Source organism: Lagenorhynchus albirostris, chromosome 16 (genome assembly GCF_949774975.1).
Source record: "Lagenorhynchus albirostris chromosome 16, mLagAlb1.1, whole genome shotgun sequence".
NCBI lineage: Eukaryota > Metazoa > Chordata > Mammalia > Artiodactyla > Delphinidae > Lagenorhynchus > Lagenorhynchus albirostris.
In genome coordinates, this window is record NC_083110.1 from 52,530,132 (window position 1) to 52,543,786 (window position 13,655).

General features: G+C 42.6%; 1 protein-coding gene across 9 annotated transcripts in view; it reads right to left on the minus strand.

Moving 5' to 3' along the window:
- The window catches only part of ALDH18A1 (aldehyde dehydrogenase 18 family member A1), a 46,641-nt gene that overhangs the window by 19,147 nt on the left and 13,839 nt on the right, over positions 1-13,655 (minus strand). For 7 of the 9 annotated variants that reach the window (XR_009535938.1, XR_009535943.1, XR_009535937.1 and 4 more), the window contains 5 exons: positions 11,370-11,584; positions 6,796-6,945; positions 6,603-6,707; positions 2,658-2,816; positions 2,151-2,241 (listed from right to left, as the gene is read on the minus strand). Coding sequence is in view for 2 of the 9 variants with exons in the window: in XM_060125368.1 (XP_059981351.1) it covers positions 2,151-2,241; positions 2,658-2,816; positions 6,603-6,707; positions 6,796-6,945; positions 11,370-11,584 (720 nt within the window). In the remaining 7 variants the exon portion in view is untranslated. The remainder of the gene's footprint in view (positions 1-2,150; positions 2,242-2,657; positions 2,817-6,602; positions 6,708-6,795; positions 6,946-11,369; positions 11,585-13,655) is intronic. The other 2 variants (XR_009535941.1, XM_060125369.1) reach the window with 1 other exon arrangement.

The following is a 13,655-nucleotide window of genomic DNA, read 5'->3' on the forward strand; positions in this document are numbered from 1 at the left end:
CACAGTTCCCAGGGTCTTCTGCTGGGTTCATCTCAGAAGGCACTATGCTATGAGATCATGAGTAGTACTGGACAATTCTAAGGCAAACCCCCAGAGATGCCTAGGACTTCCTAGCATTCTGATATTCTGCCTCCTCCTCTTCTTTATAGCAGCTCTCAAACCCACCAAGAGCATATTTAAAATTCAGATAATGTTTTAAAAATCAATATTCAGTGGATAACGAATCAGAGTGAAAAGCACAAGCCTGCCAACGACCAGTTTTGGTGTTTGAGGCTGCATTGAAACTAAGGTTTACTAGAGCCTAGTTCAAGTTGGATTTTATATATTGATCTCTCAAACTCATATCCTTTGCCTTGCTAGGCAGTATAGGAGAGAAGAGTGTAGATTTTTAAACTGAAAAGATTTAGATTCGAAACCAGCCTCTGCCAAGTACTAGCTATGTGACTTTGAATAAACCATTTAACTAATGTGAATTCAATTTTTAATTTCTTCATCTGAATAATAGGCTAACCTACCTACTTTGCAGCGTTGCTACAAGGGTGAATAAATTGACATTTATAAAGCACCTAGCACAGTATTTGTACACATCAGAAGTTGAAAAAAAATCTTGTGACTAACCAAAATGCCTTGTTCTCCAGAGTGGCTTACTCTTACCCCAGCTTAGTTGTTCCTATCCTGAGACTTCAAATTTACAGTGAATAAACATGGTACCAAGACTTCATACAGGTAAAGATACTGATCTGTAAGTATGGTATCTCTGACCCTCCACATGCGCAGGAGACAGATCACAGCACTGGTACCTGCCCCTGCCTCCACCAGGCAGCCCCCTGACCTTCACTTATGCTGCTGAAGTGTAAACTGGGGAAAAGTCCTGCCATGTTAACCTGCCATGGGTGTGGGCAGGGAACTAAATAGGTTTTTCTGACTTCCTGGGAATGTAATGGGAGACTTTTGGAATTCTGTAGGTTTGGCCTAATTTAGACACATCTACCATATCTGTGGGTCAAAATGTAAAATGGGAACAGCTTAAGAAAGTGAGACGAGTGAATGGAGAGCCAAGTTGGAGCCAAGAGGGGCCCCTCCACAAAGAAGGCGAAAGCAGAGAGGAAAAGAGTAACACAGAAGAACACAGTGGCCATACAGCCTGGATTTTCTGCAGTGGCTCCAATTTAAAATAATGTGTCTTGTGATTTACATTAAAACTAAAAGTGATCAAGACCCCAATGAGGTATCACTTCACACCCATGAGGATGGCTACAATCAAAAAGGCAGATACCAAGAGGGAAATGTTGGTGAGGATGTGGAGAAACTAGAACCCTCATACACTGCTGGGAAAATGTAGAAAGATGCAGTTGCTTTGGAAACCAGGCTGGTATTTCTTCAAAAGGCTAAACATATGATCCAGCAATTCTTCTCCTAAGTAAAATAAAGAGCATCTTCACACCAAAACTTGTGCACAAATGTTCACAGAAGCATTAGTCACAATAGCTTAAATGTCTATCAGCTGATGAGTAGGTACATAAAATGTAGTATATCTATATAGTGGAATATTATTTGGCAATAAAAATAAATGAAGTACTAATATGTGTATAATATCAATAAACCTTGAAAACATTAAGTGAAAAAAGTCAATCACAAAGGATCACATATTGTATGATCACATTTATATAAAATGTCTAGAACAAGCAAATCAACAGAGACAGAAGGTAGATTAGAGGTTACCAAGGGCTGGAGAGTTTCAGGGGAAGTGAGGAACGATTGCTAATGGGTATGGGTTTCTTGATGGGGTGATAAGAAATGTTCTAAATTGTGGTGAGGGTTGAACAACTGTATGAATATACTAAAAATCACTGAAATATAAATTTTAAATAGGTGAATTGTATGTTACGTGAATTGTATCTCCATAAAGCGGTTATAAAAAACAAATTAAAGTGCCTGCAGGTAACAACATTTCAGCATTCAAACTTCATCTCCCAGACCACCCCCACCTTCTTTTGAATCACAAAACCCTTTCGGACCATATGGCTCAGAAAATAATGGTCCACAGTTAAAAAGATCAGAAGCACTCAAACAAAGAGAGGAACTCATGTGCTCACACATACAGTATTTAAAACAAAGACTGGATAAAAAGAAAAGGCATTACTTTGTACCTTCTACATCTGAAAGAACAATTAAGAGGTCAGTCTTCATTTCCACAGCCAGACGGGCAGCCAGGCTATCGTTATCTTTAACACTAATAACCTAAAATGCAGGTAAAAAATCATGAGCTTTGCAGTTCAAAAAAGTTCACGGAAGTACTCAGCTAGGCTCTGGCAGGAAAAATCAACAACCCTGAGTATGTGCATGACAGCTCTTACAGGCCTTTCAGTTTGCAAAACACCATGCCTACTGGCAACCCCCTTTCCAAATATGCACCCTTCTATCCACTGACACACACAAGCCATGCTCACAGCACCACCTTAAATCACTATTGCGCCTCACCCAGTTGAACGAAACCCCCTGTCTTCAGAAGAGCTTATGCAGCCACTGCTCCAGGATGCCAGCTTCTCTCCCCATCTCTCCATCTTGTTTATGCCCAACGTCCGGTGTTAGTACATGCAGCCTAGCATGGCATTAGTGTCTACAGCATGCTCAACCCTCGGTAATACTTTACCCACATTTACCCCCTGGAGATCACTATTGGGCTCTGCTGGGGGCACAACAGCATCGTTTGTGTTGACAATGGGGACGATGTTCATTCGGAGGAGCTCATGAAGTGTCCCATTGAGGTTCCGGCGCTTCTGCTCATCGTGGAAATCCAAATTGGTCACCAAAATCTATGGGGATATATGTATATGTATAGCTGATTCACTTCGTTATAAAGCAGAAACTAACACACCATTGTAAAGCAATTATACTCCAAAAAAGATGTTAAAAAATAAATAAAAATAAAAGGGGTAAAGAGATTGAAAAACGCAGGAGACAGGAAAATGATGAGCTTCCGAGGAACAGCATCCAAAGGATGCTAAGAGTAGAGGAGTTCAGAATGGAACACACATCTTTGGAGACTTATCCCATAAGTTAAGAATGGAACACACATCTCTGGAGACTTATCCCGTACAGTTCAGAATGGAACACACATATTTGGAGACTTATCCAATTCTTTTGGAGATTGGAAAAAAGTTAGAATCACCTGGAAGATTTATTTTAGGATGCTTAAGACTTTTGAAAAGTACTTTAATCCTCAGAGAGCTATGAAATCTCATCCATTTACAAAATTAAGAAAATGAATGTATCTACTTTAGAGGGATACTGGAGGGAGTAACGACTGCCATAAATTTCTAAAATATCTTTGTATCCCAGCATCTGATTCAAAGTCTGGCCATACGCAGTAGGTGCTGAAACATGTAGTGAGTGAATGAATGAACGGTTACTCTGCCTGGAAAATGTATTAAACCACAGGGAATAGGGCCATGTGGTTCCTGTTTTTGCTCTGTGGCTGACCACTGCCAGAGTCAGCAAAGACACGGTCAAGTGGGATGAGTCTGAGAGGTTTAGGGAGGTGAGTCTTTAGTCACAAACTGAAAGAAGGGCTGACGAAACTTCGTTCAGGGGACGGGATGCACACAAGCTGCTCAAAGGCAGTGTGGAGAGCCGGGTGTGGGGGCCGGTTAACAGCTCCACTCCCTGGCTTGAATCAGGGTATTAGGCAATGTTTAGCAGGAGAGAAAGATAAAGGGGGGTGACAGTAAGAAACAAAATGGTAACAAACTCCGAAGCTCAGGAATAAATGTTTCAGTGAAATCCCTGCAACGTTCACGGAAGAGGGTTCTTGTGATGTAGGGCAGCGCTGACGTAGGAAAAGGCTGGAGGCGGATGGCCAAGAATTCTTGGAAGGTACTGAAACAGTCCAAGGGGGAATGGTTAAGCCCTGAACTAGGGTCTGGCTATGGTAACTGAGAAGATGACAGCAGCCTTAATGATATGGAAAATGTGGGCGAAGAAGACAAAATGATAACATCACCAAGGGAAATAATTTACTCACTCATTTGATAAAAAAGTTATTGAATACCTCTGAAATGCCAGATCCTGTACTAGCTCTTCGGATGGAGAATAAAAATGTTGATGATTTGGGGAAGATGGAACGGGTTAGATCATGAATGTCTTTTCAGAAAGTTTAGCCCTGTAGGAAAAAGGCCTGGGACAAAGGTGAATATATAGATCCTGGTTCTGGTGGTGGAAGGTCAAACAATAAAAGTAAACACGTGTGTGTAGGAGAGGCAAGCCGGAGGTATAAAGGCCCAGTGAAAACACCTGTGGCTCCAACAGCTTAACAAACAAGACATGGGAGACAAGAGACCAGAGAGAAAAGTATGTGCTTGGAGAAGGGCAATCTGTTAGGATGCAAATAAGTTTCATTTCTATGAATGAAAAATAGCTGTTGTCCTTGTTTAAGTCTTTAATCTGACAAACAACTTATGGGAGATTTTCAAAAGCCCCTGATAATGGTCTTCAAAACAAGATTACTAAAGAAAACAAGGAACCACAGGATAAGGGGCAAAGGGTACAGATTTCTTACAGATCAGATCATGGGGAAGGCAAAGGTGTGGGAGTGAAGGGGCCCCTGGATGAAGGCTTGCTGGAAACCGGAGGGCACAGAGCTCTTTTACATCAATATTAATAAAAACAACGGCTAATGTACAGTATTTTTAATGATACTTTCACTAAAACAAACAAACGAACAAAAAACCTCAAGAAGTATCATACCTGGGAAAAAACAAAACAAAACAAAAGCATAGTTCCTGGATCTAAGTTTCCTCACCTGGCTCTATGCACTTAAAAAAAAAATTAAAGACTAAAACTGTTATTGCACTATGGAGGAAAAAAGAGCTGATAATAAAAGGAGACAAAAATTGAGATTTCCATTGCATTTATGTAACCGAAAAAAAAAATCTAAGATTACAGAGAGTGGGGTCCCAGCCACAAACAAAAGTATCCAAGTCCATGCCTTTCTGTTTCAGCTCCCTTACTCAAGGACACTCTGGTATAATGCCAGAACGTCACTGTGGATAACAACTTAAAAATGATGGAGAGGGACTTCCCTGCTGGCGCATCAGTTAAGAATCCACCTGCCAATGCAGGGGACACGGGTTCGAGCCCCGGTCCAGGAAGATCTCACATGCTGCCGAGAAACTGAACCCGTGCGCCACAACTACAGAGCCTGCACTCTAGAGCCCGTGAGCCACAGCTACTGAGCCCGCGCGCCTAGAGCCCGTGCTCTGCAACAAGAGAAGCCACCGCAATGAGAAGCCCACGCACTGCAACGAAGAGTAGCCCCTGCTCGCCACAACTAGAGAAAGCCTGTGTACAGGCAGCAACAAAGACCCAACACAGCCAAAAACAAAAAAAATAAAAAAAATAAATGATGGAGAACAGAAAAAGTGATAGGAAATGCAAGGGCCAAACCTGAAAGGATGTATACGTAACATCATCTGTGTATAATAACATCTGTGTAAATGATAGGATCAGAGGCAGCAATTTGAAAGTACCTTGGGGAGTAAGGTTTTTTCAGTTGTTTTGTGATATTTAGATGTTTCTATTTAGTGTGTAGTTGTATAGCTGATTAAAAACCCAACTGAAAAAATTCTGGAAATTTAGGTAAAAAAGAAATAATGTAGAAAGAAGGTTCTAGCACATTCAGGGGGACCACTAAAAATTTTTAAGTTCCATGAGGACTAGAACATGGCTGATTTGTTCACTGCAGTATCCCCAATGTCTAACAGACTCCTTGGTACACATGGTGCTCAATAAAGATTTGCTAAATGAATTAAAAACCAACCAACCGGGCTTCCCTGGTGGAGCAGTGGTTAAGAATCCACCTGCCAATGCAGGGGACACAGGTTCGAGCCCTGGTCCAGGAACACCCCGCATGCCGCAGAGCAACTAAGCCCGTGCGCCACTATTGAGCTGAGCCTGTGCTCTAGAGCCCGCGAGCCACAACTACTGAAGCCCGCAAGCCTAGAGCCCGTGCTGTGCAACAAGGGAAGCCACCTCAATGAGAAGCCCGTGCACTGCAACGTAGACCCAACACAGCCGGGAAAAAAAAAAAAGTTAAATAATTAAAAAAACAAAAAACAACCAAACACCAGCATTTCCCTTCAACACTTAGTAGATATCTATTATATAAGGCAACCAGGTGCAAAGAGAAACAAGCCAGCTGAAGTCAAAGAAGCCAATGAAATAAAGATATCTAACCTTTCTATCTTCAGCAGTATCAGTACTTGTAGTAGTCCTAAGAGTTACTTGTATAATAACAAGAGCTAACACTTACTGAGAAAGTACTATTTAACAGACATATTAAATGCTTTTCATATATTTTCTCACTGAGCCCTTCCAAAAACTCTTTGCAATAGGCACTGATGACATCCTCATTTTTCAGATGAGGAAACTGAGGCACAAAAAGGTTAGACTTAAAAACTTTCTCCAGATCTCCCAACTAGCAAGTGGTGAAGCTGAGACTGTATCCTGGCAGTCTGGCGCCAGAGCCCTGCTCGTATCACCTTGCTCCACGGGAATCACCCTCACAGGTCCCACACCCCCCTTGTGGAGGGTCAGCCTCTCACCTGGGCAGCGCAGATGCTGTACTGGGTAAACATGGCTTCATACAAGGCCATCAGCCCACTCTGTCCGGCGGCTGCACAGGCTCGGGCTTCTAAGACTGGAATTGCCTGTAACATGCCAACAGACAAGGTATGGCTGGGGCGAGGGAAGGGGGCCTGAGGACCCTGTTATAGGGGGTGGGGAAGCCACACTTACCATCTCCTTCAGCTGGTTCTGCCCCGAGTGTAGGGCCTGCCGCACGCTCTGAGACAGAAGGATCTCATGGCGCAAGCGTTGCTTGCCAAAGGCTACAGCTCCACTAGTCACCAGCATCATCTCTCGGCCTTGATTCTGCAGTACTGACACCTGACATTGAGGAAGGAAAAGGCACAAGTCCTTGTAATATCTCTTTCCTTTCATCACAAGAGATTCAGGGAGGGTGGACTAATGAGTGGATCCCAAATGCCGGTTTACAGACCAGCACTGGGCTGGCTCTGGAAGTATCACCCAGGTTGTTTGGTAAAAATACAGACTCCTACATGCTTCCTCGAATCTGATAAGTAGGTGGCAGATAGAAATGAGAAGTTTTTAATAAGGAGATTCCAGTGTGTAGGTAGGTTTGGCAACCACAGGACTTGAAGATATGTGGAGGAGTCTATAATGCGGAAGATCCAGTTGTTTCAGGAAATAAAGCTCAGAATACAAGTCTGGAGCCAGGAATTGCAACATAAACTTAGCAGATGGCTTCTCAAATTCTAAGGCATGACCTGGGGAGACGAAGCTGTTTCTGGGGCGTGTCCGATTCTCATGCTTTGCCTCTGGCTAGACCAGGGACAGTGCTGTTCCACTCTGTCTGCCTAGAACCAGTTTTGGTTACTTTGTTTCCCACCTAGGACGGATCCACATGAAAGAATCAAAGATTCAATATTCCTAACCTGTCCATTCCTCCTGATGCTTGAACCTATGACCTAGCTCAGGAACTTGGAGACAGCTATGATAAACCATGATCTAAAAAAAATAACTTATCATCACAGAAAATTTCATACTTAACCAAAGTGGTAAGAATCGAACTACAAAACCCTATGTACTCTTCACCCAGCTTCAACAACCACCTCTCATGGCCAATTTCTCACTCTCCAATATTCCTTTTATAGCTCCACCATTATTTTATTATTTTATTATTTTAAAATATTTATTTATGTATTCATTTGGCTGCACTGGGTCTTAGTTGCAGCATGCGGGATCTTTACTTGAGGCACACAGGATCTTTACTTGAGGCATGTGAACTCTTAGTTGTGGCACGTGGGATCCAGTTCCCTGACCAGGTACTGAACCTGGGCTCCCTGCATTGGGAGTGCACAGTCTTGGCCATTGGATCACCAGGGAAGTCCCTCCACCATTATTTTAATACAAATCCCAGGCTCCAGACACATTATTTCATTTGTAAATATTTCAGAAAGCAATTGCTAAAACAGAGGGTATAGGCACACATCCACAAAACCATTATTATCTAAAATATTTCAATAATTTCCTAATATCAAATATCTGGTCAGTGTTCACATTTCCCCAATTTTTTCAGCTTGCTCAAATTAAGGTGAAAATTAAGCCCACATATTGCAATTAGCTGAAGTGTCTCTTAATTCACTTTTAATCCATAGGTTCCTCTCTATAATTTTTTCCCTTGTAATTTGTTAAAGAAACTGGGTTATTTGTCCTTTAGGGTTTCTCAGCTGTGATTTTCCTGCTTCTGTCTCTGTGGTATAGTATTCTATTTCTTGCAAACTGCTGTTAGGTATGAAGGCTTGATTTTTTTTGTCAAGAATTCTTTACAGGTCGTGGTGTCCATCAAGGGGATACATAAGGCCTGACTGTCTTTCTTTTTGTGATGTTAGTTACTGTTGATCATCATCACCAAGACCTATTAATTCATTAGGGGCTATAAAATGCTGATATTCTAATTCATGCGTTTCTTCTTTATTTACAGGCTGGAATAATTCCATAAAGGGAAACTTTCCTTCATTAAATATTTGGCTACCTTGAGGTATGGTTTGTATATGAAAGGCAGCACAGATATGTGTCTCTTTCCCTTTATTTACCAGTTTCCAAAATGAGTAGGTTCTCTAGAATCCTTCAAGATGACCAATGAATTTTTTTAAGTATAATTGTGATTCATAGATTTAAACATATTTCATGTGTTTAAATTCACTGCAGTAATTATTGATGTTCAGATATTCCCATCTCTGACCAATGGAAGCCTCTTTAAGTCAGCTCCTGAGTCCATCTAACATGATCAGATGCCTTGGACAAGACAGTTGACTCCATATGTTAGTACTGCACTGATCTAGAAAACTGTTCCTTAAGGTCCAGGGGTGTCCCCAGAAGGAGAGCTGGCAACCTAAGCAAACCATTACCAGGTTCTCCCCACTGTTTTCATCAAGTTTCTCCTTTGCTCAAAATCTTCAATCTTCCTCCTAGACTGAACCCCAAGTCCTCTACCTGGTTTCAAAGCCCTGCCTAATGGAATTATACACATTCTCCCTGATGAGATCACCACCACTCCTCTCACCTCCTCTCTGGCCCATCAGCTTGCCATACTCATTCCTGCTTTTGTCTCCCACCTGGAAACTACTTGTAGAGCCTCCCCGTCCCCAGAAACATCAGGCTACACAATACCAGGGGCACCATTCACAATGTGCACTTAGCAGCACGGAACATTTCCCCTCTGCTGGTGCAAATCCTATCAGTCACAAAGGCCCACCCTGAGTCTCCGCTCTCCTAGGAAGTCCCAAGAATGACCACACTCTCATTTGACCTTCCCACCTCTGGACCTGTCAGTCACTGTCATTTGTGCCCTCTCATTTGGATATTATCTGTCTTGAACAATCACCTAATTATTTGGGGAGTCCCAGTCTGGCTCCCCAAGGGCAGAGACAACCGTTAGAGGTCTATTAAGGCCCTCACAATGTAGCCCTTTGATAAATATTTGTTACACTGCATTGATCTGAGGGACTCAATCTGAAAGGCAGATTTGATAATAATTGCTTAGTACAGAAAATATATGAAGAAAATTCCATCAAATTTCAGGTTAGTAGTTTTCTAATACCAACTCCAGCAAAATTTTTTTTTTTTTTTTTTTTGGGGTACGCGGGCCTCTCACTGGCTCCGGACGTGCAGGCTCAGCGGCCATGGCTCACGGGCCCAGCCGCCGGACCGGGGCACGAACCCATGTCCCCTGCATCGGCAAGCGGACTCTCAACCACTGCGCCACCAGGGAAGCCCCAAAATTGTTTTTTAAAACTGAAAATACGGCTATGGAAGATAGAGCTGAATTACAGCTAGAATGGAAAAGCTCTAGCTTTATCTCCAGGATACTTGGATGTTTGGGATTTTTTGACTCTTGGTCAGGGGTTGGCAAACTATGGCCTGCAGGTCAAATCTGACCTGTGCCTGTTTTTGAAAATAAAATTTTATCAGAACACAGCCCATGCTTGTTCATTTATGTATTGTCTAAGGTTGCTTTGTGCTACAATGGTAGCTGAGACAGAAACTGTACAGCCTACAGAGACTAACATATTTAGTATCTGGCCTTTTACAGAAAAAATTTGCTGATCCCTGCTCTTGGAAAAGATAAAGGTAGTGGGATTTGCGATGTGATATTTAAAGTCCAAAACTCCCATGATGACCCCGAAGGTCAGTTTCTTTACTGATAAACTATCAGTGGTCAGCCTGGTTTGACTCCATGGCCAGTGGGGCATAAAGTTCCCACTGAAAACTTCTGCTGTGAGGCCTTCCAAAGCCGATTCCTTGCACAGATCTTTTTGTGATTCAGTCTGGAGACAGAGTGTGGTCTCTGTGCAAATAAAAGACCCTAGGGGGTGGGGGATGGGCTTGTGCATAGGATATCTCTCAGACCCTCAATGCTTGCTTACACTCCCTCTGTGGCCTTGTATCCCTTTGCCTTTAAATGAAAGCCTTATATGGGTATTCTCTGTGGAGTCTGGTAAGTCCTTTCACTATAATCTGAACTTGGGAAATCTTTGCAATGATAGCTCATACTTATTTCAAGATTTCTAGTCTAACTAGAAAAGATAAAGCCCAGCAAAACAGGAAAAAAAAAAAAAGCTCAATATTCACACAAGTCCATCTGGGTACTCAACCCTGATTACATATCAATCACCTGGGGAACTTTAAAAACACAGATGCTGGGCTTCCCTGGTGGCGCAGTGGTTCAGAGTCCGCTTGCTGATGCAGGGGACACGAGTTCGTGTCCCAGTCCGGGAAGATCCCACAGGCCGCGGAGCGGCTGGGCCCGTGAGCCATGTCCGCTGAGCCTGCGCGTCCGGAGCCTGTGCTCCGCAACGGGAGAGGCCGCGGCAGTGAGAGGCCCGCGTACTGCAAACAACAACAACAAAAAAAAAACCACAGATGCTTGAGCCCCATACCAGAGATACTTATTAAATGGTTGACTGTGAAGCCCAGGCACCTCCAGGCCTCTCAGGCGATTCTAATGTGCAGCCAGGATTAAGAATCACTGACATACAAAGCTAGTTCTCACTAAGACGCTTGAGGGATGAACTGCATGAAATCAACTCCACTCCTTGACACCCTGTCTGCTTGCCCTGGGATGGTGTCTCCCAGTGGCACCTTCATCAGGAAACAGAGTTTTCAGACTGGGTTGAAATCTATTGTTCTCAAATCAGAATTATTTTTACGAGCTGAGAAACCTGAAATGACAGCTTAAAAAGCAGATTTTGTTTTAGTTCAGTTGAATTTTCCATCTTGGCAATTACCTGCTCAACAATAGACGCCAGGCGCCCCAGTGCCAGGCCACATTCATCCCCTCGGGTCACCACGGCACTTCCGAGTTTCACCACGATTCTCTTGGCATGCTTCAGCTCACTGCGGTGGGCAAAAGACTTGCCATGCGCACGACTGAGGGGTACCGTGATAAAGGGGATGTTGCTCCAAGAACGAACATGTCTGATGGCTGAAGGCTGGACACGACCTGCAGCCCCCGAACAAAGTCAAATGCAAGAAAAAAGGATAGAAATACACAATATAATTTCTCACTGAAAATATGCGTGCAAAATAGTAACCAGTTTGGCCGCCAAAAAATAGCTTTAACATTCTTAACTGCATAAAACCAGTGTATCAAAAGCCACACCGATCTAGCATGTTTTATTCTAGTATTGTGTGGAGTTTGTACCCAGTACACAGGTGACAGGTACATTCAAACACTGCTGGTCAAGAATTTAAATGAAACATTTTTCCCTGAAGACATGTTGGCAAAATATATCAAAAGCCTTAAAAATGTTCACAACTTTGATCCAGCAATTCCATGTTCAGAAATTTATTCTAAAGAACATATCAGAGGTGGAGACAAAGAGATTTATCAGCAGGCTATTCATCCGTATTATTTATAACAGGAAAAATAGAAGCAGAGTAAACATCCAAAAAAGGGACAAAAGATTTAAATACTTTTAGAATTTTCAATAACATAGGAAAATGCTCATATGTTAGTTTCACATACATTTCTAAATGCATAGGAAAAGATAAATAAATAAAAATATTACTATTTTATCTCATGATGGGGTTACGGGTGATTTATTTTTCTTCTTTATTCTTGTTTTGTTTTCCAAATTTATGCGGTAAAAATGCATTGCTTTCACAATCAGAAAAATATGTGTGCTTTTAAAGAAACCACACCGCTATTAAAAAAAAGTGAGTCTGATTAGCTAAGACAATACAGAACAAAGTAACGGGTATTAAGTAATACGGGTATTAAGTAATAAAAAATCATAGCTAATCTCCCTACAAATTGCCTGTAACAATGAAGAAAGAAACTGGAGCACTTTCTGAAGGGAAAGTAACGTTGGAGTCAGATACTTCTTTGTATCCCTTTAGACATCTGCCCCTAATCAATTCTGTCCTGATTCTTTTTTCTTGTAACATGGAACAAAATTTCTAAGAGTTTAAAACAAAAACGAAAACAAAAAACCAAAAGAACCCCCACCAAAACAAAAAACCAAACTTGATTAAAAAGCTGAAAATCTAACAGTCACGGCTGAATGTCAGGCACTGAACCTCTTCACCACTGCTGACTGCCTTCCCCCACTACAAGTTCTCTAGGTATCACTATAGACATTAATAAATATTGGAATGAGTTACTAAAGTAATCATTCCGAGCCACCTTTCAGACTATTCTACTATAACTGTATTACTACAGAGTAAACTTCCTTCACTTGAATCAACCGTTATCACCTCCCTTTATATCTACAGACAGATTTCTCAGAATTTCTCTACCCAGTGCCTCTAACGCCTGACCACTCTGACCCATCTAGCTGTAATCAAGCATCCACTGTCTCTCTCTACGCTACAGAAACGGTGGGTAAAGCAGGCAGAATCCTATTCTCACGGACGAGAAGATCCCCGTTCTCCCCCCTCTCTGCCTCCTTCATGCACAAACTTGAGAAAGAACATTTTAAATGAAGTCATAAAGAGGCTTTCCTTCTCTCTTAAATAACTGTTTCTTTAAGTGACAATGTTTCAAGTCTGCTGGAGAAACAAGACAGATGATGCGGGTCTTTTTTATCAACAGGCTTGCAGTCCAGTCCCCAGCAGAGAGCTGCACAGTAAGCCCGTCATCTGGGATAGAACTGGGGCTTGGCACCCCTGCTATGGGCTGCCCTGTTCCTGCTGGGGGAGCCCCGAGGACGAAAGCACCGGTGTGTTGTGAGGGCCGTTCCGTGGAGAGCTCCCTTTCTCCATCAGGCTCATCAGTATAGGTGCCCTGGCCCCGCCTTCAGAAATATTACCCTAAGCAATGCACACACCTAAGTCTACGCTTAAAAGTTGTACCCATATAATAGTTCTGGCCTCGCTGACCTGGTGGAGGGAGGGGTGGTAGAGGGAGAGACTTACTCCCCTGGAGTTTGGACCTGGGATCATACCCCTCATCATCTTCAGCTCAGAGCTGCACCCAAGTATCACGTGTCTCTTTGACAGCTGTCAGAACTAGGCCTGCTGCCTACTTTTCTCTCCTGTGTACTGCAGGGCATGTCCTGGCCTGGCAAAGT